Below are 26,208 nucleotides of genomic sequence, written 5' to 3' on the forward strand. Positions count from 1 at the left end.
AAAAATGGACCGATCCACTTTATAGGTCAATTTTACCCAACTTTCTGGGTTGTTTTATACAAAATGACCCCATTTTTGGACCCAAGTAAAGGATCTGACCAATATTTATGAGTTGTTTTCTTGACTCAAAAGTTGGTTCAAATTGACCCAAGTAGAGGATCGGTCCATTTCTGACCCATAATTGGGTTATTTTTGACCCAAATGTTTTTAGAGTGCACTACCCTAAGTAATTCTAATTGCCGATAGGTGCCTCAAGATGGCACAAAGCACTACTTTTGTCCAAGTGAAGTTCCTGAAGTCACTTCAAAATTCTAACCCTAAAAGTGAATTAAGGAGCAAGCAATTAGTGAACGCCAAACCACGAAGATGAACATAGATTCCCAGACACAAAACTGTTTTCATAGAAAGCAGCAACTAATGGCATGCTGCATTTTTTGGGCTTTGACTAAGGTATAATTCACTCCAGTTTTGATCAAACACATTTATTTCATTGGAATGAAATTCATGTAATTACAATACGATACACTCCCGTTATGATAGAAAAAAAGGCTACAGACTGAATCAGTGCAAAGTACAAAAGTGAAATAACCCCCCCCAAAAAAAATTTTGCTCAGTCTTTGACTGAGGAACTTTGAGTGAATTATCTCACTTGTGACGTCATTATTGGTCAAAACAAGACTTTCAGAAATGGAGAAGTCAAAATTTGCTCGCTTGTGTAATTTGGCAGACTCACTTTGAACCACAGACATTCAATAAATTGCTCCCTTTAAATTTTTGGTGCACTTACTAAAGATTCCTGCTGGAAACGGCGCCCACGTGGATTACGACCACCAGGTGCCCAATTTGCGCGTCATAACGCAGCTGGAAGTGTGAAACAACTTGTCACTGGTGATGCGCCCCCACCTGATGTGATGATGTCATCACTGAAGTGTTCAAATGTATATATTTTTTGTTGTATATGTCAGGGATATGCATGCGATTGATTGATTTTGTGGAAAATGTAGGCCTTAAAAAGCTAAAATGACTGCATTTACAGGATTCTTAATACAGTTTTTTCTTTTCTTGCATGCTTATTCTATCCAATGTTATTTTTTTGTGCGTGATTTTAGTTCACATTTTAACTTGATACAATGATATAACTTAATTAACATTTTTTAATGTCTGCGTTATTGATGGCACACCCAAAAGTCCATTTTCCAAAAACAAAATGGCTTGGAAATTGAAGCGCGTCATTCAAGCAGATCCACGTTCCGATGTGGTGTGCGGTCCTTGGACAGTTGCCTAGCGACGCAGGACGCGAATGTCATCTCCCGGCAACGAACGCGCGCACAACGTTGTTGGTATTGAGCGATGAGGCGGGAGGACGACGACGACGTGACCTTCTCGGACCTGCTGGATTTGAGTTTCGGCGGCCCCCGCGTGGGCGCATTGGACCTGGGTTACCTGCGTCGGCTGCTGCTGGCGCTGCTCCACCGCTTGGGCATTCGGGACGCCAGCGCCGCCGAGCGGGCTCGCGGGTCGGAACTTCTGGAACGCCTCCGGGCCTGCGAGGACGGACTGGAACAGGTTGGACGTCCGCTTCGGCTGAGGGTTCTTGATTCTGGTCAGATAGACTGTGTGTGCGCGCGCGCGCGTAAACAACACATAATAAAGAATGCCATATAGCCTATAACTCATAAAGAATGTTTAGCTAACAACTTTCTTTAATTGCTTGTGTTCCCCGTCAGGCGCTGCGACTCGCGCAGGACGTCCAGGAGCAGATGTCGGCCATAAAGCTGCGTGCCGAGGAGCTTCACCTCCGCCAGCAGGTCCGTTACAATGTCCCCGAAATCCTGATTGCGGTTTCCTTCGTTATTTCCTCATTGTCGGCCGTCCTCAGGGTTTCGCGTCCGCCTCATGGCTGGACGAGTTGAAGGACGCGAGCGCTCGGCTGCGCGTTCGCGTGGACTCACTGGAGGCTGCAAAGGGGGACGGGGAGCAGATGGACGTTCTGCGGCGACTCATCGACGACACGGGTGCGGTTCCCGTGCACGCACGCACAGCTTTCCTCACGCACGAGTTGACTTGAATTCGCTCATGTTCTTATTAATATTCGTACAGACCGACGCGAGGCGTGCAGACGTCTTGACGAGCGCGTGAGGCTCCACGAGGACGCCATCGAGCGACTCACTAAGCAATGTTGTCAGGTGAGCGACGCCAGGTGTGCAGGGTTATTATAGTTTTGGAACTTTCATTTTAGTTGTGATTTAGTTTTGAGTTTTGTTTTTAAAATGTAGTTAATTTTAATCATTTTTCAGGGTGGTTCAATGGTTTTGATTAGTTTTAGTTTGAAAATGCTTAGATTTAGTTTAGTTTGAGTTAGTTTCAGTATTAGTTTTATATTACTTGTGTATAATATTTTAAAAACACCATTGTAAAATTGGAAAAGTAACACATTTCTTACCTAATGTTATTTCGGCTGAGTTAAATAGAAAAGTCAAGCAAATAGGAGTGTTGCAATCACATGATTCCGGCAAAATTCAACTGGGGGTCAGCAAGGGAACACCCATTGAAAATGATGGAAAGAGACTATGCAAAAGCGTTGGGTGAGCCTAGACGTAGCTGATACGCTCTAAAAATAGTAAAATATGTGGGATATGATCCTTAAACTCTGAGGAAAAGAGATTTTTCTGAACTCGTGTTGGATTTGCCTGGTGTGGAACGACCTCGTCCTCCAGACATCGTATCACACCGCTAGCCAATTGAAGGCATATATTTTTTCTTAATTAGACTGGTTGGTACAGCCATAAACAGCACAAAACTTTGGCATTTTCTCAGCTTTTTCCTATATGGACAAATTACTTCCTGCCCCCCATCTGGGTTTGGGCCGCTTGTCGTGACGTCACATGACACCCACCTATTGGAGCAACGTCATCTAAAGGTGCTTTATATCGGATACTGACAGATGACGTCATTTCTGCGTAACACACTTTCAAACGTCCTTTTTCCGGTTTCTTTTCAAATACATTAAATTAATTACCAACTAAAATGAAGGACATTTTCGTTATAATTATATTAGTTTCAGTTAATTTTGTAAACATAAAATATAATTTCAGTTAGTTTTCGTTTTTTAAAAAGCATTTTTGTTTTTATTTTATTTCGTTAACAAAATTGTTTTTTAAATTTTAGTTTAAGTTTTTTCGTTATCTAAAATAACCTTAGATGGCATCAACGTTTTTAAGTGAGTTTTCCTAAAGTGTCCGTCTGACCTGATGCAGCTGGACGACCTCCAAGCGGCATTGGACCGCATGATGCCATCTTTGACCTCCGAACCCTCTGACCGCAGAGGTCGCAACCCGGACGACCTGGGCGGGAAGTTGAGTCTCCTGCTGGAGAGCAAGTTGGCAGAAGGCGCGCGGCGGCAGCTGGAGGAAGACGCCAAGGTCAACGAAACAAACGCACCCAACGATGGGATGCGTGTTAGGATGTCATTGATTGTGTGTGCGCACGTTTGTGATTTGGCATTTGTGTGTGAGCTAGCTGCCATGCGTCAAAATGTACTCAGTTAGATTCCGAGATATTACGAGACATTGGAGGTGATGGTTCAGTACGTAGAATAAACATGTACGTGTGCCTGGGTGCAGTGCGTGGACATAAATAGGCTATATATAAATACTGTATATGGGCTATATATATAAATATATGAATGTGTGCGTTGTATGCATGCATGCATTTGTGTGCTGGCATGCAGCTGACTGGCGGGCAGACATCCATCTTGAAGCTTCAAAGTGAGTGTGACAAACTCCAAGAGGCCATCAGGCGTCTCAGTGATGACAACAAACACAAACACATCCACATCCTGGTAAACAAAACACACACACACATACACAAACTGTATTAAAACCAAGTATGCACTGTTATAAGCACACTAATCAAACGATCTAAACATGCTGAAACACTTTCACATGCAAGACACACATTATTAACATGCTCCACGCTTCTATGACATCATGACCATTATTATACAAGTATTAACATACTATACACACTGTTACACTATATTGCTAACATATTGAAGTATTCACACAGTTATAAATATAAGACACTCCTTGACCCCATCGTTAACATACTGCATGCCTCTATTACGCCGTTATTGTTGTTATTACACAATTATTACACTGTTATAAAGCCACCCGGAGTTTTGAGAAGACAGTTTAATGGGTTTTCCATAGCAACTGCTGAGGACCTCCGAGGAGCTGCAGGAGAACAAGGTCGACAAACGCTCGCTTCACGCCGAAGTTGTAAGATTCTTGTGTCGGAATGCATCGCATACCTCCGATATACCGATTATGCGTGACGGAGGTGTGCGCCTGTGTGTCTGCGTGTGCATTTGTGTATGTGTGGTAGAAGAAGCAGCTCGACGAAGCTCAGCAGAAGAACTTCCCGTGGAGCCGCGAAAAGCTGCGCAGTCCAAAAGATTCTCAGCAAGATGTTGGGGATGCCACCGCTGCTGGGATCAGGAAGTAAGTTGACACGTAGTCCACTAATGAAGAAACCTGTTGTAGTGATTGGAAAGTTCAGGATGAATGAATGATTCACTCATAAATAAAATGTTCAAACTGTAATGTGTTTATAGAAGTTCATAATAGTAAATAAATAACTAGTAAATAATAACCATGTAGTGTGTGAGCAGTAGTGGAATAGTTTCTAATTAACTGTGTATTAAAAATAATAGTAATGTGGAATAGAGGTGTAATAGAGGCAAGTAGCTTGTTAATGATCGCTTGTATGTTTATAACCATGTATAAAGTGTAGCATGTTTATAACAATAATAACAGTGCAGTGTGTTACCAATAGTGTAATAGCTTCTAAAATGTTTATAATCATGTAATAACAATAAAAATAGTGTAATAGAGGCATGGATTGCGTTAATAATGTGTAAAAGAGTATCAGTAATGAGTGAATGATTCCAAATACAGCCATTACTTTTGGAAATTATTCATTGATTCCCAACTCGCAAATCGCTACAACAGGATTTTTCTAGGTTCACTATGTAAATTAGTTAGCAGGTACAGACGCTCCCCAACTTACGAACGAGTTACGTTCCGAGCGATCGTTCGTAAGGTGAATTTGTTCGTAAGTTGCTTCAGTGCTATATTTTGTATTATAATTTATGTTTAAAGAGAATACGTACAGTAAGTACTGTACTACGTATGTTAGAGAGAGAGAGCGAGAGACACACACAGTATGTACATGTACGTAATAAGATACATAAAATGAATTTTAACTTACTTTTGGAAGATGTACTCGATGCTTAAGGATTTGATGGAGGAGGAGGAGGAGGAAGAGGAGGATTTTATATCATGAGAGGTTTTTCGTCGTCGCTGGAATGGGCTTCAAAAGTTACTTCCTCCTCCGTAACTTCAATGTAGGAAGAAGTTGAGGGTCGCGGAGAAGAAGATGAGGGTTGATAAGTATCTTCCTTGGAGGATTTACTAGAAACTGGTCGAAAGAAGCGATCTAACTACGATTGCACAGTTTTCTTCTTTTTTCATCATAAATGATGCGGTAGCACTGTATGGCATCATTCAATTGATGTGCAACCTTTGTGCAACATTCAATATTTGGGTCTTGCTGCTCGAAGAGTGCGATGGCTTTATCTATGAGCGACAGGCGTTTCTTCTTCTTCCTCCTCCTCGACACGTTGCTGAGCCTCCAATGCTGGCTGAGCTCTCACAGCGCCAAGCGTCGGTATTAGCGGCGGAAAGAAGCACTACAGTACTCGGAAAAAGGTGCGCAATAAAAAATCTAACTTACAGCATCTCTTTCCGAACATTGTTTGACATGCGTGCAGACATGTTCGTATGTACCGCTGTTTGTAACTCGAATGTTCCTAAGTAGGGGAGCGTCTGTAATCACTTTGGTTGATTTGGAATTTCCATAAATAACTACTACATAAACATCTGGGGAGCATTAGGGAATGAGTGAATGAATTAGTGTTCATTACATCACTTCCTGTTGTTGCTTGTGTGCATGTGCACAGACAGCTGCTGGAAACACATCATTGTTTGTCATGTGACCGTCACGTTATTAGACATCTTCACGCAGCGTAAGTCCTTCTGAGAACACACACACTCACACAGGCACAGTGGGACCCAGACACATGCACACCTGCTGTCAATCCTCTTGTGTGTGTGTGTGTGTGTGTGCAGTAAAAGTGTGTCAGGGGTGTGGCCTAACAGCAGCACTGGCAGCAGGCCTTTGACGGATTTGACACAATTCAGGTGAGGAACTTCAAGTTCAAATTCAAGTTGAAAGTCGTGCATTGCAATGTGCTGCAACAGGAGGAGGTCACGTAGAGTGTCGCTTGCAGGTACCCCCCGGTATCCCGCAGCTGTGGCGGAGGGCATACGGTGACCTCGACCCCCCAGCGCCGCCTCAGTGGGTGGAGGCCCCACAGCCAGACTGTGGGGGGCGCCGCTGGCCCGGTAGGACTGCTGCCACGCACGCACGCACGCACGCACGCACGCACGCACGCACGCACACACACACACACACACACACACACACACACACACACACGCACACACACACACACACACACACACACACACTTTTGTGTCAAGTTTGTTTTACTATCTTTGTGGGGCCATCTCAATGACATGATGCATTTCCTAGCCACTTCCCCTAACCCCAACCATTAAAAATGATTGCCTACCGCCATTCCTTACCCGGACCTCAACCATAACCCAATTCAAACCTAAACTCTAAAACCAAGTCTTGACCCTCAAACACAGGGCTTGAGTTGTGAGGAAAATGTCCTCAATCTGTTGTGCAATGAGATAAACATCCATACATATTAATGAACCAATACACGTGTGTACGCGTTCCATGGGCCTTAGTTTGTGCATACTTGCCTGAAATAAAGTCATTCAGAATTGTAAAAATAGTACGGGGAAATACCTGAAATAGTGTTCATGGAATTTTTGGAAGTCATCAACTTCCTGCTGCAGTGACTCAGCTCGGATGAGCCAAATGTGGTGTAGATTCCTTCCATAGTATCAGCATCGTACACCTCACACAGGTCGGCTGATATCGCTTTTGGGTGCCAGATGTTGAAAAGTCAAATGGAGCCCCCCACCGTACCAAATATAACAGTTTTTCATCGGCTGAAATTTTTTTGATCTGCGGCGGGCAATATTTGAATGACAATGTGTGAAGGTCAACTCATTTGAACAAGTCGAGAGCATGTCGGAGCGTTCACGCATAACATGCACACTTGATGATGCAATGTGCCCCCCCCCCAAATGATGGTGCCTGATTCACATTATCTGCATATCGGGAGCGGCAACCCTGACCACACAGACAGTCAACGTTCAGAGTAATTCCCCATTCGTGACTCCTAATCACTAATCACTCGACGGCCATTTTGAATATTGCGGAGTGGACCATAAAGTTGACAAGCGCGCTGAAACGGTGAATCAAATCCTTCGGGATTGGATTTTTTTTAGAAACTACCTCAGTCCACTCTATGAAAATCCCTTTTGTTGTTGTCGTTTCAGTGAGTTTGTCGCTGCCCGAATGACCAGTGATGTCGTGACCCCACCACAGTTGCATCATGTAAATAAAGCACCTTCCTCTCCGGTGTTTTTTTTTCCTCATGTGAACGTTTACAATGCGAATAAAGTTGACTTGAAACAATGTTTGCCGTCCTGCTGGCTTTTCTTGGGAGTCACATCCAGTCACTGTAAGTCACGACGACCTGTCCTGTCATGTCGTGTCCCGTCCGTCACAGCGACCAGCCCAGTCAAGCCACGCCATCTAGCCACGTCATGACAAGCCCAGTCCAGTTACATCCTGTCCACGCTCGTCAAGTCATGGTTGTTTTCTCACCTCTTCTGTGTTTCACGTATTACACTTGATTCCTGTCCCACTGCCGCGCTTCCCTGCATTTTGGTCCACCATCCCTCAACCGCTCACGTCACCCATGACACCTGCGGTTGCCGTTGTTTTCTTCAAGTTGGTGTCAGTCAGCCAAGTCGTGCACCAGAAGTAGTGTGATTTCAAAATAAGAGCACAAAAAGGAAGTGCAGTGTTCGACATCTTGCAGGCACATTCAATTGTACATTTAGATTTTAAATCAAATGCAGTATGAATATTGTTGGAGAGAATGGTAACCTATTTTACATTGATACACTAATAACTGTAAAATTGTGTATGTTCATTAAAATGTGAACTCATGGACCGGTCTAAGCCCTGAAAATTTGGGGCTGAAAATGAGTCCCAGTCCGACACACACACAAAATGGATCACATGCAGGGAAGTAAGACTGCAGAAGGTCCCCAAATTTAATCGTTATATTTATAAACAATATACATTATAAATGTTGTGTTTTGCCATTACAACATTAATAGTTAAATATGTCAATTAAAAAGACTGTCCTTAATTTAGAAATTATTTTTTAAAAAGTATTTTTGTTAAGTGAAGTCTAGAAAGACTATTTTTAATTTTTAATTAATCATTAAAAACAAGTAGCAAATTAATTCAGTTGAATCCTGAACATACTCCCTTTTTTAAAAAAAAATTAAAATTATTATAATAAATCAAAGAGGTTGCTGTTTTATTTTTAATTAAAAAAACAAACTACACTTCAAATTAAGTGTCATTTATATGCCAAGCAGGGTTGCCAGTATCTACTAAAAGCAACTATTAAACTAACTTGTAATCTGCCTTCGTTACTTTTTAAAGCAAGTAATCAGGATTTTTTTTAAAATCTACTAATAAAGTAACTAAGTTAGTTGTAATGCCACAGTGGCGGCTGGTCAAATCCAAAAGTTGTTATTGATGCAATCCAATTTCTTCCTCATGAATTGACGGACATGAAAAGCAGTGTTCTGTTATGTGTGCTGTCCAGCAGGGGGAGTAGATGACAACTGCTCCATCAATTTAGAAACTACCGACAAATCCATTTATCAAATTAAATAAACGGCACAAAGAATGTTATTCATTTCTTGGATTTTAGCCACAAACGCCAGGTAGCCAGCCCACAATAGGGGGCACACATTGGGCCATGCCTTATGGGCTTCCGAGTGCACGTCCCATATCTTGACCTCAGCTGGCTCCTTCCCACTGTCACTGCGTAGGTGAGTTTTGATATCACCAGTTTTATTCAACAAGAGACCATCTCACCTCTTAAGTGACTGCAAACTTCATTCATGTTTTAAATAAGTGTCCTTTTCCCATTTTACCTGCCCTGTGTTAATTTTTAGTCCATTATTTTAACTGCATAACTGCAAGTCTGGACCTGGTTGCACCACCGAGAACTAAAAATGTATCAACATAAACAATGGATGAAAGCTGAGAAGTAAAGAAACTGAAAAGGGTTTGCATGGCAACAGAACAAAGATTGAAAAAATAATAAAACCAATGAAAATGATCAAACACTCTGTAACCAATAAAAACTTTACACCCATGCTGTGAGAAAGTCAAGAAAACATACTGAAAAAGAGCAATTTAGAATTCAGTATCAGAAGTAGCAGAATTTTAGGGAAAAAAATCGTTTTTGATCAACTCAACGACTTTTTAGCCAACTTTAACACTTCCAAGTGCGGGGAGTGCGGCGGGGACACGGACAGGGGACCGCAGCAATGCTCTATACCGCGGTCTGCCCCAACCGATGGCGCCCCATCCCGACCCCCCCCCACACACACACACAGTTGTGTGGTGCATTAAAATTGGAGGGGAGTTGTAGGGCGAAGACTGTGTTTCCACCCCCCACCAAAGTGTGTTATGTGCCCTGTATGTCTATAAAAGTGTATTGTGCAAAACTAGTTCAGTGAGTTAAGAGGAGCGACCGGCTTACAAATCACATTCAAAATCATCCCCAAAGGCTCATGCATTTAATTAATTACCAAAGACTAAAACCAAATTGTTTTTTTGCTATAATTATAGTTAGTTTTAGTTAGTTTTGTAAACAGAAAATGTAGTTTCAGTTAGTTTTCGTTTTTTTTAAAAAGCACTTTCATTTTTCATTGTCAAGACAGAGACATTGCACACGACTGGGTAATCAAGATGATGTCACACTATTGTCAAGATAACATTTTCTTATTGTGTCAACTTCTGGTTGTGTTGTAAACTGGTCCGACTGGTTTGGTGGCACTGCTGATAACACTGATGCTGCTAAAACGGCTTTATGGAAAGCCATAATTGATATTCCCAGAAAGAAAGAAACAAAGAAAGAAACAAAGAAAGAAAGATGAATTGTTCTACAATGATGAGAAAGATTCTGCAGAGCAACCAATTTCATACACTGACCATATTGGCTGCTTTACAATCCCCCATATTGTCTATAATGTACTCTTGGCAATTATTTTACAAATGTTCCTGTAGCATTATTAGCTTCGACGTATTAACTTAGATTAAGCCAACACAACATTTGAATCTTCATTTCTTCTTCTTTGAACTATCCGTTCAGGCTTGCGGTTGCCCAATTCTGCAGCTGTCAATCAATCAGTGGTTGGAAGTTGTCAGGTGTGACAGCCAGAACCATGACGAGTGCTGAAACTGCTTTTCCTGTAATGACGTCGACCTGATTCTCAAAAGTGACAAGCCGTGAAATTCCCCAACATTCTTGCATACACTACATAATAAATTCTCGTATAATGAGATATAATTAGATGATATCCTAAGTACACTATATAATAATAATAATAATAATAATAATAATAATAATAATAATAATTATTATTATTATTATTATTATTATTATTATTATTATTATTATTATTATTATTATTGCTTTTATTATCCATCCATTTTCTTAACCGCTCAATCCTCACAAGGGTCCTAGCCGGCTTCGGGCAGTAGGTGGGGTACACCAAGAACCGGTTGCCAGCCAATCCAGGATTATTATTATTATTATTATTATTATTATTATTTTTTTTTTTTATTATTATTATTTTTATTATTTTTATTATTTTTATTATTTTTATTATTATTATTATCATCCATCCATCCATTTTCTTAACCGCTCAATCCTCACAAGGGTCGTGGGGGTGCTGGAGCCTATCCTAGCCGGCTTTGGGCAGTAGGTGGGTACACCTTATTATTATTATTATTATTATTATTATTATTATTATTATTATTATTATTATTATTATTATTATCCATCCATCCATCCATTTTCGTAACCGCTCAAATCCTCACAAGGGTGGTGGGGGTGCTGGAGCCTATCCTAGCCGGCTTCGGGCAGTAGGTGGGGTACACCCAGAACCGGTTGCCAGCCAATTCAGGATTATTATTATTATTATTATTATTATTATATATATTTTTTAATTTTTATTATTATTATTATTATTATTATTATCCATCCATCCATTTTTGTAACCACTCAAATCCTCACAAGGGTCGTGGGGGTGCTGGAGCCTATCCTAGCCGGCTTCGGGCAGTAGGTGGGGTGCACCCAGAACCGGTTTGACAGCCAATCCAGGATTATTGTTGCTATTATTATTATTATTATGGATGCTTATGCGATGTAGAAATAGATTTGAGATTCCAAGATTTATTGTCATTGTCACAAAAACAACAAAATTGTGTTTGTAGGCTCCGGAATCTGGAATCTGGTATAACAATCATATTTGCACAAACAATCAAATAAAACAGTTTAAACATCGTTAAAATGTATAACTCTAAAAGTGAACATTTAGCCGGACATTCAGCCATGTACACACACACACACACACGCACGCACATGCACACGCAAACACACACACACACACACACACACGCACGCACACACACACACACACACACACGTGTGTGTGCCTCCCTTTATGTGTGTGTTTGTGTGTGTGCGAAACCATGATGCTGATGAGAAGGTGCAGCCCCTGCTCGTCATTGATATTGACACGATGTTGGCAAGTTGGGGAATTTGGGCCAAGAATGTTTTTGTGATAACGATCACAAAAACAATGGTGTCCACATTCTCGTTCGTGTGTGGCAGCAACGGAGTAGCGTGGTCATCCTGCCAGTAAACAAAGAAGAATTCATTTGTTAGCTTTGGGGGAAACCACAAACGATCTGGGCGTGGCAAGCGGGCACCTGCGGCAGGTGAAGGGGGTGTGTCCTTGTGTGTCTTGGCATGTCTTTTGCAGGTATATATTGGCGCGTGCAGAGGCTGTCAGGCATCCTTTTGTTTCCTGACCATGGATGTCTCGACGCTGCCATTTTTTTTCCTCCTTCTGCTGCTCTCAGGTAATGTCTCTTTTTCTTTTGCTAAGAAAAAAAACTACACTTTTCCATTTTGTCAATAACAAACTGAAATCATTTAGACGGGAAACGTGCCTATTTGTGATTCGTTGCTTTACATATTTGTGTATTTTTTGGGGGAGATAACCCATTCCTCAGTTATTTGTTTTTTCAGAGCTCAGAATCTGCCTGCAGCATCATCAAATCCAACTGAATCGCATTACACCACCTGCTCCACAACTTAGACCTGTTTTCAGCCGGTCTAATGTTTGAACTACTTTCAGACAACCAAATTGTCAGGTGCTCTGGGGGCACGTGATAAAAAAAATACCCTGGGTCCGTTGGAACGCCCAGCATGGCGTGGCACACTCTGCCAAATTTCCAAACACACAAAAGTCAAGATGTGTCAGTCCAACGTGAGAGTCTGTTTAACCAGCTCAGTTTTACAAACGTCTATGATTGATGGCTTCAAAGTTTGTTGAAATTGTCTCGAAGACCGTTGAGTCCATTTTGGTGCATTCTGTCCTGATAGGCAGGTTCAGAGAATTTTGTGTTGATTGTGTTGACATCATCTTGACTTTTTATGAGCTTTATTTTCATTCATATTCTCTTTCTCCACGTTAGCATTTAGCTTTAATGTACACAAAGAACACAGAACATTGGATTCCAAATCAAAACATCAAAGGAAAATTTTAACAAGGAAAACATTCGGGGCATTCCAATGTAAATTATCTTTTTTCTTTTTCTTTTTTTGCTAGGCTAGAAATGACACAGGTGTCTCCCAAAATTAATAGAATGTTGCACAAGAGGCATCACTGTGGGAAAATATATTTCAGCAGCTTTTATATACATTTGAACTCCTCTTGATGAGTTGGAAAGAGCAGTGAAAGAGAGAAAGAGCATACGTCAGGTTGGTTGGAAAAGAGATTAAAATCTACAGGATGAACATAAATATAGCATAGGGATAAGGGGAAAAAAATAGGCTAAGGCTTCTTCTTCTTCTTTTTTTTTTTTTACTTCAGTTATCAATGTCACAATTTACCCCACTGAATTCTGACTAATGGCACAACTTGTCTTGTCTTTTCATCTTCAGAGTATCGAGCACAACAAGATGGTGAGTCGCAGCCTTCCTTCTCTCCTGCCTGCTCCTATAAACAATAATTACACATTTATTTATTTTTCTGATAAGTTCTCAAATTGTCCAAGTGTACATTTATGTAATTAAAAAGATGAGTAACTCAAGTGAAGACTGTGATTGACGTTAGCGTGTTTGTGCGTGTTCAGTGTGCGGGCAGGCTCCTCTCAACAGCCGCATCGTCGGGGGGGAGGCGGCCCCCAACGGTGCGTGGCCCTGGATGGTCAGCCTGCACAGATTAGGGGGACACTTCTGCGGGGGGTCGCTCATCAACAATGAGTGGGTGTTGTCAGCAGCACACTGCTTTTTCCGCAGGTGAGCTACACGCATTTACGATGTGATGAAAAAAAAGGAAGAACACTGAGTTTTGAATGAAAGCCATTTGACAACCGTTGTTTGGCGAGATGCAATAAATAAGATTTTTTTATGTGCTTTTCATGGGTTTCAATTGGCCCAAAGTACCATTTGATGCTAATAACAAAACAATTATAACAAACAAATTCATCTCAAACACAAAACAACCAATAGCAATAAAACAATACACAACAGGAATAAGAAAAGCCATGGTGTGTACGTGTGTGTGCGCAGCTCCAGATCTGTGACGGCGTTTGTAGGTCGTCAGAGCCAGCAGGGTTCTAACCCTAATTTGGTGCGCCGCAGCATCGAGCGGATCATCATCCATCCTGCCTACAACAGCAGGTCTAATGACAACGACATGGCCCTGTTGCGGCTTTCCTCGCCCGTGACCTTCAACAACTTCGTCCGACCCGTCTGCCTGGCGGCCACCCCGAGCACCTTCTTTGCCGGAACCGACAGCTGGGTCACCGGCTGGGGGAACATCGGCTCCAATGGTCAGTTGACACTCGGAGTGACTATTGATTTCTTGTTCGTTTTTATTTTATTTAGTATTATTATTCTGTAAACTGTGAAAACAAATCGTTTGGTGACTTTCTGTCGTTGTCAGCAAAAACAGTGAATAAGAAGTCTGTGCAATGTAAACACTCACAAAAATGGCAGTGAAGCAAAGAAACACTGATGACAGTTTTTCAACCAAAAAAATGACCTGACATACAAACATTATAGGGCCACGTTCACAAATAGGTTCACTCTGTCACTCGGTTCAGAAATTTATGGCATTTGGGCTCTCAAAACCCTTCGTGTGGGCATCTGCCCAGTTCCATCCACTGTCCTCCATATGCTCAGCTGTGTTAGTGACGTTTGTTCGTGGTATTGTTTGCGTGTTTGTCTGCAGATCCTTTACCATTTCCTCAGAACCTGATGGAAGTGGAAGTTCCCGTGGTAGGAAATCGCCAGTGCGGTTGTGACTACATCGTACCGGGAAGAATCACCGAGAACATGATTTGTGCTGGTCTAAGAGAAGGAGGAAAAGACTCCTGCCAGGTGAGGTCAAAACAAGTTCATTTGAGGTGACAAATCCTAGTCCAGAAAGTAAAAACCCTGCCACAGTTTGGCTTTAGCCCCTAGCTAGCTCCCATGGTGCTCGTTTACCCGCTAGGAAGCTTGCTAGCTAGGTAACATCATGGGTTAAAGCCAAACTGTGGCAGGGTTTTTACTTTCAGGTGCTAGCTAGATAGCTCCCTAGCTAGCTCCCGTGGTGCTTGTTTACCTGCTAAGGAGCTAGCTAGCATAAGGGGCTAAAGCCAAACTGTGTTTTTACTTACTTAACCTGGATTTGCCACCTCTGTTCATTTGTAAGTATGGGCTAGCTCCAATAATACACAAGGAAATCCCAACTTACAAGAAAACACGGTGTTCCACAGGGTGATTCTGGAGGTCCTATGGTGACCAAACAAGGGTCCGTGTGGGTCCAGAGTGGGGTGGTGAGCTTCGGAATAGGTTGCGCCCTTCCTCAGTTTCCAGGCGTCTACGCAAGGGTATCTCGGTACCAAGACTGGATCAGCAGCAACATAGAGAGCAACAACCTACCGGGCTTCGTCACCTTCAGGTCCGCAGGCACCAACTCAGACCTGGAGGTTAGCTGTCTTGCTGTGCCACCACTCATTGGTGGCACGACGCCTACCACTACCATTGCTACCACCACCGCGCCCCCACGTGAGTAGTTTGACAAACATTTAAATGTTTAAAAACATTACATCAATTTTTATAATACGTTGTATGTGCACCCATTAGTGTTATATAAGATAACCCAAAAACATATTTTTGACAATAATATGCAGCCCCACTAGTCTATGGTATTCTGGTTGATATTGTGTTAGTGGAAAATTAGTTAAGCATCTCAGGGGGTGGCCATTTTGCCACTTGCTGTCGAATGTTTTCTGCTAAAGCTGAGCTGTGATTGGTTGTTACCTGAAACCTGAGCAACTGTGATGTCATCTTCAGTCAACAGCAAGTGGCAAAATGGCCGCCCCCTGAGATGGATAAAAACGACTGGATTTTGCTTCATAATTCATATTCCACAAATGTAATATTAATCAGAGTGTCATGTTTAAACTAGTGAGGTCACATATAACATTTTATTGTCAAGAAATGTTTACGGTTGACTTCCACTTCAACCATCTCAGAGGCCGGCCATTTTGCCACAGAAAATGACTGAAAATGGCATCACAGTTACTTGGGGCTCAAGTAACGACCAATCACAGTTCAGCCTCACAAAACAGCTGAGCTGTGATTGGTCGTTACTTGAGCCCCAAGTAACTGTGATGTCATTTTCAGTCGACAACAATCAGCAAAATGGCCGCCCCTAAGATTTGGCTATATTTTGCTACTTAATTCATATTCCCCAAACACAATATTAATCAAACTAGTGATGGTGCAAATAACATATTATTGTAAAAAAAAAAAAAAACGTTTGGGTTGACTTCCCCTTTAAAGTTAGCTGGAAACTAAATAGTTGTTGATGCCTCTTTGGAACTGCTAAATTATGGAAGTGTACTGCTGCCACACCTGAAGTTCAGTATGACGTTGATACGTTTGACAAAACAAAAGCGAAGGAATTCCTTCCGATTCAGGTTATCATGTCTTAGCTGTAGACCAATAAAAAAAAATGATCCTGTGACGCTTGCCTTCCTTAGGGGTGTTGTGCGGGCGTGCCTCGTTGAACCCGCGCCTGTCGGGCAACGGGTCGGCGACGGCCGTGGCGGGCATCTGGCCCTGGATGGCGAGTCTGCACCGGAATGGGAGTCACGTATGCGGCGGCACGCTGGTGGCTGAGGACGCCGTGCTGAGCGCCGCACAATGCTTTGCGCAGTAAGGCGTCAAGTCAGCTCATGCACACTATTTCGTGAGCCTCACGGCCCGTTGCTTATTGGCCTTGTCATGCGCAGGTCCAGCACGCCGTCCGATTGGACGGTGTTCCTGGGTCGCTCCAGGCAGAATGGCACCAACAGCTTTGAGATGGCGGTGAGCGTTATCAACATCACAACCAGCACGCTGTCCGGTCAAAATGTGGCCATCCTGCGTCTGGCGTCCCAGCCGCCGCTATCCAATTTCATCCAGCCCATCTGCATGGACAGTGGGCAGACCTTCGCCACGGGGTCCACATGCTGGGCCGCCGGATGGAGCGCGGGCCAAGGAGGAGGTACGTGCACTACTCTAAAGAACGCACGTTAACTTGATTTGGTTGTCTTCCTGACGTCACCGCCTGGCATTTTCACATCGTCATCTTGGTTCCGTCTGTCTCCGTAGAGGATCAGGCCTTGCAGGAGGTCCAGATGTCGCTGGTGGACTGCGGTAATGCGTCGTCCGCTGACAGCATTTGTACGGAACCTCTGGCACTGGACCAGGTGACTTTCACCACTTTACCTTTCACACCGAGGCCGGCTTCATCTTGTGACTTCCTGTTTTGTAACTTGCGTCCCTGCAGGAAGATCTGGGCGGTCCGTTGATGTGTCAGCTGGGCGAGTCCTGGTACCAGGCGGCGGTGCTGAGGGCCAACAGCAGCGGCAACGCCAGCCAAGAGCTACGACAGAACGAACTTACGGTTTTGCCCAGACTCCGAAGCTTCAATGACTTCCTGATGCAGGTGGTGGGGGACTTTTTGTCCCCCACCACCGATGCCCCCCTCACCACCGATGCACTCACCTCCAATGACATTGCCGAAGCTGCTGATATTAATGGCTCCGCCAGTTCGCCTGCGCCCTCCCTCCTCAGCTACCTCAGTCGGTTCTCGGTACTCGCCGTGGTGCTGCACGCCGTTGTCATGATGTTGTGACACACCTACTAGAACTGATGAACTTTATTTGGAGGGAGGCCCTTGAAACGATGGCAGGTGTGCGCCGACTTGGATGGATTGGTCGATTTTGAAAGCATCCACATCTCGTGTCATAAAAGGGTGTGCAGAATATAAAAATAAATAGGTGTAAAAACCTCAAGACACTTGGATGGAAGAAAGAAAGCAAGCAAGCGGAAGTGCCAAAGACGTACGATTTACTGAGAATTGACGGTGTGTGGAAATCCTGCAATGTGCACTTTTCAAGAGACTTGTCACGGAAATCAGTGAAAAAGATGAAGCACACTTCAAAACAGTTTATGTAACAGAATTAAAAATGTACTTTTTGCTAATTTCATAAATCATTTCATGGTTATTCTGAGTATTTGTGAATTTAATCTCAATGAGGTATTGTATTTTATTCTAAGCTGTGAAAGCAGTTACCACTTAGTGTCAGACAGGCCACCCGGTCTTCAAATCACGACTACTTTTCTCTGGACTTCAACACATTGTAAGATATCTTGTATAGCATTTACAAATAGTAAACTGGCATCAACTTGTTTAATTTATTTATTATTTTTATCCATGTCTTTTTAACTTATTTTCCTATTTTTATGTACATCACTTTGGCTTTGCCTGTGCATTTCTTAAATGTGCTATAAAAATAAAGTTGATTGATTGATTGACAATTCATGTCCTGTAATGTCTTCTGCAGGAGTGAATCGATTCCGAAAACCAGGAAATTGAAACATTTTCGTCGAACTCTGTCCACACTCGTGTTACGCTAGTATTTTGGGGTTGGTAAAATGCTACTCACCAGGCATACCACCACCCACACTCACCGTTCCAGCAGTTTTATCAACCTCTTTATTCCCAATGTTCGCACTACTTTATAATACAAATAATGAAACTTACCTTAATTTGTGACGTCATCGTTTAAAAAGTTTGTGATGGATACTTTAGAGTTCGTTGTCTATATAGTTGTACTTGCTTTTGCAGTATTTTTGCTTTGTTTTAAATCTCTTCTACACATTCATACCTGATGAAATAAAGATTAAATTAAAAAAAATATTGCATACTTCTTACTCAATGCATTTTACGACATCCATCAGGGGAAAAAAAGGGGTGAACCTAGCTAGATCTGTGGTCTGCAACCTTTCTTGCGCCGTGGACCGGCTCTACTGCCACATTTATAGTAGAGCACAAAAAATAAACCTTACTTGCCATTATGCCATGACGTTGTTGTGCCTGTCATTTGCGCTATTTACAACGAAGTGAATTAATTGTGAGTGTGACTTTCTGCTTTAAATATTAGCAAGTTCAGCTAACACTAACAGCAAGGAGAACGCCATCTTGAAAGGAAGGCGAAACCAGACACCAAATTTAACAGCATGTAAATACATTTTATTTGTCTGTAGTGAACAAACAATCAAGCAAACGTTGAGTGCCTAGAGGGAGTCACATTACCCACACCTGCAGACTGACACGACTGCATCCTTAAATCTTTTACCTTCTTACTACAGTACATACATTTGGAAAAATAATTCATTTGGGGCCTGAAGGAAATGAATAGTGACTTGGGGCTTTTACGAACTCTCTCGAAAAGGAACGAATGCTCTTAAGGGGAGAAAATAACAGAAAATAAATTAGACTTAAAATCTAAAAAAAATCACGAAAAAGAAAAAAAACTATGAAAAACAGACATCAGAAATACTGCAACACAATACTCAATAAAACAGAAAAAAACATATTTGGAAAAATTGTAAGAAATTTCCCTGAAAAACAGGAAAGAAAATATTGAGAACGAACAAATGACAAAAACACATTATTCAAAAAAACACTCTTTACGTTATCAATTTCATGTTAAAACGTGAACTTTAAAGTGATACTGAACTTTTTATTTCTATGGCAGCGATGCGCGTTCGTATTAAATAATTAGTTGAAATAATGTAAAATTAATGTTTTTTTTTTTTTTGTTGCTTCATCCCTCTCGTCGGCATCTTTTTTTAAACTAATGCAGTTTTACATACATTCAAAAGTATCGTATTGCAAAGAATACAATAGGAATCATAACATACAATGTAAGCTACAACAAAACTATTGACATTCAAACACATTTCAAATCTTTCAAGGGTCACAGCAAAAGTTTCACTGTACGTTAACTTTTCTTATTTTTAACAAGAGATTCTACATGAACATATACATTTACATAATTAATAATGTACACAAATGAAGGTGTAAGGTGTTTTAAAAGCGAATTCTCAAACGAGCAATCAAACAAAAATTGGGCTGTACCGCCCCCCTTTGTTCAGTAATGACCATTACATCTAAATATCAGCGGACAATGTACGGTATAAAAAATACAGGCAACAATTAATGCATATTCTTGCTGTAATTGTTTTTTTGTTAATTACAACACAGCACAGCATAGAAAGCGTGACGTCACACGGAAGAATACGTCTTTTTAAGCTATCGTCAAGGTCAGTGATTTAATTTGACCACCAAAATACTGAACACACGTTTCAAATAACACTTTTATCTTAAAAAATAAATAATAATAATAATGTCTGTCTAGTGGAACCATAAAGTAAACTTCTTGTGGTGGAAGTTGAAAGTTACAACGTGTGAAGGAATGTACGTTGGAAAGATATACAAAAAGGTTCAACTGACTGAATAGGACGCTCACAAAGAAACTGATCATGATAGATAGATAGATAGATAGATAGATAGATAGATAGATAGATAGATAGATAGATAGATAGATAGATAGATAGATAGATAGATAGATAGATAGATAGATAGATAGATGGATAGAGAGATAGTAAGCGTGCCGCGTTCGTGTGTCTCCACGGTAACGGGCGGCCAATGGGCGTGCGGCAGATTGTTTACAAGGGGGCGCGACCGCCGTTGCTTGGGTTACGTGTTCAGGTATTAAAGTGGGGCTGCGAGCTGCGCGTCGTCTTCGTTTCCTTGCGTGGCTCTTTGGTTGCCCTCGCGCACGCACGCACGTACGCTCACGTACACGCACGTACACGCAGGCAGGAGGCGCGCGCGCAATTCACACGAAGGAGAGACTCTGGACTGTAGGTAAGATCACATTTTTATTCTTTTTTTATGTCGTTTCATCATTTTGATTAAGTTTTATTGTGTTGGTGACTCGATGTGAAAAAGTGCAAATATTTGTTGTGTTACAGAATTTTCGACACATTTAATAAGTTTAATATATGAATATAATTTAACATGACTTCAAAGTTCCATTTGAATTGAAAACCATGTGCGCGACATTTATTTGTTGTAAGCGAGGCGTGCACGCGCGCAGGTGTGAAGAGAAACTGACTGTGTTCAAATGAGTCCTCACGCTCTCATTCACATGTTCTCACTCTTCCTCTCTCACTTCTCATGTTCTCACTTCGTCACTCCCTCACTTTATTTCGCTTAACTGACACATTCAGTCTTGCTCACATTTTCTCTCACTGAAATGTTAGTCGACTCACACATTCACTCATTACTAATGAACCTTGGTCCATTTAAATTACTATTCACTCACTCAGTTACGTTCTCCTTCACTCAACCACTTTCCTGTTCACTCACTAACATCACTAGCTGTCTTCACTCACTCACTCACTGACTCACTCACTGTGTTAACTCGTTCACTCACTGGCTCACTCACTCACTCACTGACTCACTCACTGTGTTAACTCGTTCACTCACTGGCTCACTCACTGTTAACTCACTCACTCGCCCTGTGAGCTTATTCACTCACTAACTCACTCACTCATAGTTTTAACTCAATCATTCACTCACTCACTGTGTCAACTCAGTCACTTACTCACTTACCCACTCATTCACTCACTCACTCGCTCACTGTGTTAACTCGTTAACTTACTTACTCAATCACTGCATTAACTCACTCCCTGTGTTAGCTTATTCACTCATTCACTCACAGATTTAACTCAGTCATTCACTCACTCACTCATTCACTGTGTTAACTTGGTCATTCACTCACTTACTCACTCACTCAATCAGTAATTCAGTCATTCAGTCATTCAGTCACTCACTCACTCACTCACTCACTCATTCACTCAGTCACTCACTCACTCACAGTCTTAACTCAGTCATTCACTCGCTCACTGTGTTAACTCACTCACTCATTCACTGTGTTAACTCATTTACTCACTCGTGTTAGTCACTTACTCACTCACTTATTGTGTTAACTCATTGTTAACTCACTCACTTACTCACTCACTAACTTCACTAGCTGTCTTCACTCACTCACTCGCTCTGTTAGCTTATTCACTCACTAACTCACTCACTCATAGTTTTAACTCAATCATTCACTCACTCACTGTCAACTCAGTCACTTACTCACTTACGCATTCATTCACTCACTCACTCACTGTGTTAACTCATTAACTCACTTGCTCACTCACTGCGTTAACTCACTCACTCTGTTAGCTTATTCACTCATTCACTCACAGTTTTAACTCAGTCATTCACTCACTCACTATGTGAACTCACTCACTCACTCAATCAGTAATTCAGTCAGTCAGTCCCTCACTCACTCACTCACTCACTCATTGTGTTAACTCACTCAATGTGTTAACTCACTCACTTACTCACTCAATCAGTAATTCTGTCACTCACTCAAGCTCTCACTCATTCACTCACTCACTGTGTTAACTCATTCACTCACTCACTGGTTACTCACTCACTCACTGTGTTAACTCACTCACTTACTTATTGTATTAACTCAGTCACTCACTCACTCACTCACTCACTCACTCACTCACTCACTCACTCACTCACTCACAGTCTTAACTCAGTCATTCACTCGCTCACTGTGTTAACTCACTCACTGTGTTAACTCATTTACTCACTCATTGTGTTAGTCACTTACTCACTCACTCATTGTGTTAACTCACTGTTAACTCACTCACTTACTCACTCACTAACTTCACTAGCTTTCTTCACTCACTCACTCACTCTTAACTCAGTCATTCACTCACTCACCGTGTTAACTCACTCACTCACTCACTCACTCACTCACTGTGTTAGCTTATTCACTCACTCCCTCACAGTCTTAACTCAGTCATTCACTCACTCACACACTGTGTTAACTCACACACTGTGTTAACGCAGTCATTCACTCACTCACTCACTTACTCATTGTGTTAACTCAGTCAGTCAGTCACTTTCTCACTCTCCCTCATTCACTCACTCACACTGTTAACTCCCTCCCTCGGTCACTCACTCCGTCGCTCCCTCACTCACTCACTCACTGTGTTTGCTCATTCATATGCTCACTCACTCACTTGACCATGTCGTACGTTTGCAGTCGAGTTGAGGCTGGCAAAGGTGAAGACGAGTGGCGATCGTCACGGTGCTGATGAGCATGGAGTCGTGCTACCAGGTGGGTCCTGAGGAGTCGGAGGGGCTGGAGGAAGTTCTGGTGGCGGTGGCGGCCCAGGCGGAGGCGGAGGCGGAGGCGGGCACAGAGGCAGGCGCGGATGCAGGCGCGACCTGGGCCGGTGCCACTTTGGACGACAGCCTGACCAGCCTGCAGTGGCTGCAGGACTTCTCCATCGCGGGGGGCGGCGTCCCCCCTGGTCGGCCGCCACCCCCCCACCGCTGCCATCCTCTGGGCTGGGAGGCACCCGCATCCCCGTTGGCGGGCGACCCGGCCTCGGCGGGCCCGCCGCTCACACCCGGAAAACCCACAGCGGCCGCCTACAGCCGCTTGCTGCCGCTGCCCGCCATCGTGGCACGCGGGCATTGCCCGGATGAGGTCGACTACAAGACGGACGCAGGCGTCAAGCCGCCATACTCGTATGCGCACCTCATCTGCATGGCCATGAAGCACAGCAAACACAGCAAGATGACGCTCGCCGGGATTTACAAGTGGATAACTGACAACTTCTGCTACTTCAAACACGCAGAGCCCACCTGGCAGGTATACAAAATGGCTGCCACATGAAGGCAAACGCGAAGATGGCACACACAAGTTTGTGGTACTAACTTTGTGGGGCCATCCCATTGACATTGACCTATGCCCCTTATGCTAACCCCAACCATCACAAATGATTGCCTAACCACAACCCTTACCCTAACCTCAACCATAACTCAATTCAAACATAAAATCAAGTCTTGACCCTCAAAAAGAGGTAAAGTTGTGGGGCCCTCCAAAATGGCTCCACAAGGACAAGTGGGCAACACTGTAAAATCACATCGATATTGTCCAGCTTGAGTGAGCACAAGCGTGTAGAAGTGACTTTGATGGGTTTGGCTCTTTTCAACTAAAAGTTTAATTTGCCACATAAATGATTGATGAAGCCGTTAGCTTGTTTTTGTAGCGCCACCATGGGGCAAATAATATTTAACAAAGGTCAGTAGCTCCATTTAGACTGGTGAGGGAGGAGGGACATGGTGGGGAAAGGGGGGCAGCTTCGGAGCATGAATACTAATTCATACTTCCTGCTTTACTGCACTAGCTCACTTAGCATGATTAGGCTAGTACAATATTTTGGGAGGATTTTGTTTAATGGACCTAGATTGTTATATATATATAGATAGACATGCATTTAAATCTACTTTGGGAAGGAGCGTTCACTCACTTCCGACTCCCCAAAAAGTGAGTGAACACTCATTCTCAACTATGAATTTTTATATAGTGGATTGTATGGTTGAATGTAGAATGAAGAACATCATTAAGTCCATTTGTTTGCCTTTTTTGTAACTGTGACGCTAAGCTAAGCTAAGGGTCTGCCGTGTGTCATTACAGAACTCGATCCGCCATAACCTGTCGCTCAACAAGTGCTTCATCAAAGTTCCTCGACAGAAGGACGAACCGGGCAAGGGAGGCTTCTGGAAGATTGATCCGCAGTACGCCGAGCGCCTCTTGAGCGGTGCCTACAAGAAGCGTCGCATGCCACCCGTCAGGATCAACCCGGCGCTGCAGAGCCGGCTGGGGATCGCCGTGCCGCCCCCCTCGGGGAGTCCTGCGTGCACCCTGCGCGCCGACGACCAGTCCCAGCGGCTCCTGCGGGAGTTTGAGGAGGCCACGGAGCAGAGCTGGGACCCCCGCCTGGCTGAAGGCACCATGCTGGGGTCCTGGCCCGCGCCACGTGGCGGTGCCAAGAGAAAGTCAGGCCGCAGGAGCGGCGGAGGGAAAACCCCCCGCCGCTCCGGATCCCCGCTGCTTCCTGTAGACGAGCAGAAAGAGAGCGGCCCCCTCAAGGGCGACTTCGACTGGGACGCCCTGCTGGACTCGGCACTCAGCGGCGAGCTCTGCCTGGACGCCGTCGACCCTCTAGGCCCCGTTATCCAAGAGGAAGAGCTGAGCGTGCGGGCCGGAACACCCCCAGGGGATGCGGACGTACTGGCCGAGTCGCAAAAATCCTTCCTGGGCTCGGCCTTCCTGGAGAGCCCCTGGCCGGAGGATGAGGCGGATCCGGAGCGCGGCGACTTCCTTTGCGGTGCCGGCGTCAACTTGGAGCAACTGTTTGACCTTGCCGAACCCTCCGGGGAGTCCCTGCTTTGAGGTCGCCTGGACACCGCGCTTCAAACTTTTGATACTCACGGGACTTCCTGTTTACATCACATGATTGACAGATGACATTTCAACATTCATTTTCCATGCCGCTTCGGTGAGTGAGCTGGAGCTCAAATACACCATCTCCATCGTTCTATGAATCCGTCCATCCATCCATCCATCTATCCATACATACATAATACATACATTCAAAAAACATTGCATCCAATAAGCTTTCATCCAAAAATCCTTCCATTCATCAACAGTCCTTTGATCCATCCAACAATCCATCTGTCCATCCATCCAACAATACTTTCATCCATCCAGCCATCCAACAACCCAGCCATTGTCCAACCAACCATGGATGGGTTGTTGGATGCCTAGACGGGTATATCCAAAAATCAATGTATCCCTCCATCTACACCTCCAACATCCCATCTGATTTTGGATTCTAGGCTGGGTACACCCTGGACTGGTCGCCAGCCAATCGCCATTAGCATATTAGCTTCATTAAAGATGAAGAACTTGTCCATGTGATTGTGAGTGGGAATCTGCGACAAGTTCTTCTTCTTCAATGAAGCTAACATGCTAACGGAAGGAAGCTGAATTACCAGAGGCCATATTCATACCCTAAACCTCAAAATGGTGAGGCCGATGCGTTAACTACTTCACATTTGTTCACAAGTCATCAAATTCTTGTCGCGTGACTGTGATCAACTTCAAAGACAGTAAAAATCATACACCAACATACTTACCTTGGCTCCGCCTCCTCAGGCTGAACAAATATCACGTTATTTGTTAGCATTGCCAAATTATGCATTTGTCTACTTTGTGGACTTTTAAAGACAAGATCAGTCAAAGCGATGACCTTAGGTCATTAAAACATTACATGACCCATGAATAAGAACGCAAGCAGATGGAGAATGGAGGAGCAGAAGCCACACGACTGTGTTTGTTCCTGTGACATTATTATGACATCACATCTCGTGATTGGCTCTTTTCTTTTTTATGTTACTTTTTTTCAACAATAAAAATGTCTTTTACTTCAGCTTGTTGTCTCGGTCACAAACACATATGAACACACCCTGTGTGTATATCGTCGCTGATATGTGAAAAACACTTGCCTCCATT

At 43.2% G+C, this 26,208-nt stretch overlaps 3 protein-coding genes across 4 annotated transcripts; all 3 read left to right on the forward strand.

Annotated features, from left to right (window-relative positions):
* The first annotated feature begins 1,221 nt into the window (after nt 1-1,221).
* LOC144043124 (uncharacterized) lies at nt 1,222-7,659 on the forward strand. 2 transcript variants are annotated; one of them, XM_077556362.1, is made up of 12 exons: nt 1,222-1,566; nt 1,728-1,808; nt 1,880-2,015; nt 2,101-2,186; nt 3,237-3,422; nt 3,731-3,841; nt 4,212-4,280; nt 4,387-4,502; nt 6,023-6,088; nt 6,192-6,263; nt 6,353-6,467; nt 7,542-7,659. In XM_077556362.1, the coding sequence occupies exons 1-12, from the start codon at nt 1,351-1,353 to the stop codon at nt 7,542-7,544; spliced, it is 1,257 nt and encodes a 418-aa protein (XP_077412488.1). In that variant the 5' UTR covers nt 1,222-1,350; the 3' UTR covers nt 7,545-7,659. The 2 variants fall into 2 exon arrangements, with proteins under 2 accessions (XP_077412488.1, XP_077412489.1); XM_077556363.1 differs by having other exon boundaries at nt 3,258-3,422.
* Nucleotides 7,660-13,058: 5,399 nt separating this feature from the next.
* LOC144043120 (polyserase-2-like) lies at nt 13,059-18,118 on the forward strand. Its single transcript, XM_077556356.1, has 9 exons — nt 13,059-13,339; nt 13,510-13,675; nt 13,949-14,211; nt 14,613-14,761; nt 15,142-15,433; nt 16,414-16,588; nt 16,666-16,919; nt 17,027-17,124; nt 17,205-18,118. The coding sequence occupies exons 2-9, from the start codon at nt 13,581-13,583 to the stop codon at nt 17,550-17,552; spliced, it is 1,674 nt and encodes a 557-aa protein (XP_077412482.1). The 5' UTR covers nt 13,059-13,339; nt 13,510-13,580; the 3' UTR covers nt 17,553-18,118.
* A 2,408-nt stretch (nt 18,119-20,526) lies between these two features.
* On the forward strand, nt 20,527-25,164 carry foxj1a (forkhead box J1a). Its single transcript, XM_077558597.1, has 3 exons — nt 20,527-20,636; nt 22,885-23,499; nt 24,328-25,164. The coding sequence occupies exons 2-3, from the start codon at nt 22,936-22,938 to the stop codon at nt 25,084-25,086; spliced, it is 1,323 nt and encodes a 440-aa protein (XP_077414723.1). The 5' UTR covers nt 20,527-20,636; nt 22,885-22,935; the 3' UTR covers nt 25,087-25,164.
* Nucleotides 25,165-26,208: the final 1,044 nt, after the last annotated feature.

This window comes from Vanacampus margaritifer, chromosome 2 (assembly GCF_051991255.1).
Source record: "Vanacampus margaritifer isolate UIUO_Vmar chromosome 2, RoL_Vmar_1.0, whole genome shotgun sequence".
NCBI classification, from domain to species: Eukaryota; Metazoa; Chordata; class Actinopteri; order Syngnathiformes; family Syngnathidae; genus Vanacampus; species Vanacampus margaritifer.

Coding starts and splice junctions, on each gene's coding strand:
- LOC144043120 (XM_077556356.1), top strand. CDS start 13,581: ATGGTCAGCCTGCACAGATTAGGGGGACACTTCTGCGGGGGGTCGCTC. Junction 15,434..16,413: donor TACCACCACCGCGCCCCCAC/GTGAGTAGTTTG, acceptor TGCCTTCCTTAG/GGGTGTTGTGCGGGCGTGCC. Junction 16,920..17,026: donor GAGCGCGGGCCAAGGAGGAG/GTACGTGCACTA, acceptor CTGTCTCCGTAG/AGGATCAGGCCTTGCAGGAG.
- foxj1a (XM_077558597.1), top strand. CDS start 22,936: ATGAGCATGGAGTCGTGCTACCAGGTGGGTCCTGAGGAGTCGGAGGGG. Junction 23,500..24,327: donor ACGCAGAGCCCACCTGGCAG/GTATACAAAATG, acceptor GTGTCATTACAG/AACTCGATCCGCCATAACCT.
- LOC144043124 (XM_077556362.1), top strand. CDS start 1,351: ATGAGGCGGGAGGACGACGACGACGTGACCTTCTCGGACCTGCTGGAT. Junction 1,567..1,727: donor GCGAGGACGGACTGGAACAG/GTTGGACGTCCG, acceptor GTTCCCCGTCAG/GCGCTGCGACTCGCGCAGGA. Junction 4,503..6,022: donor ACCGCTGCTGGGATCAGGAA/GTAAGTTGACAC, acceptor GCATGTGCACAG/ACAGCTGCTGGAAACACATC.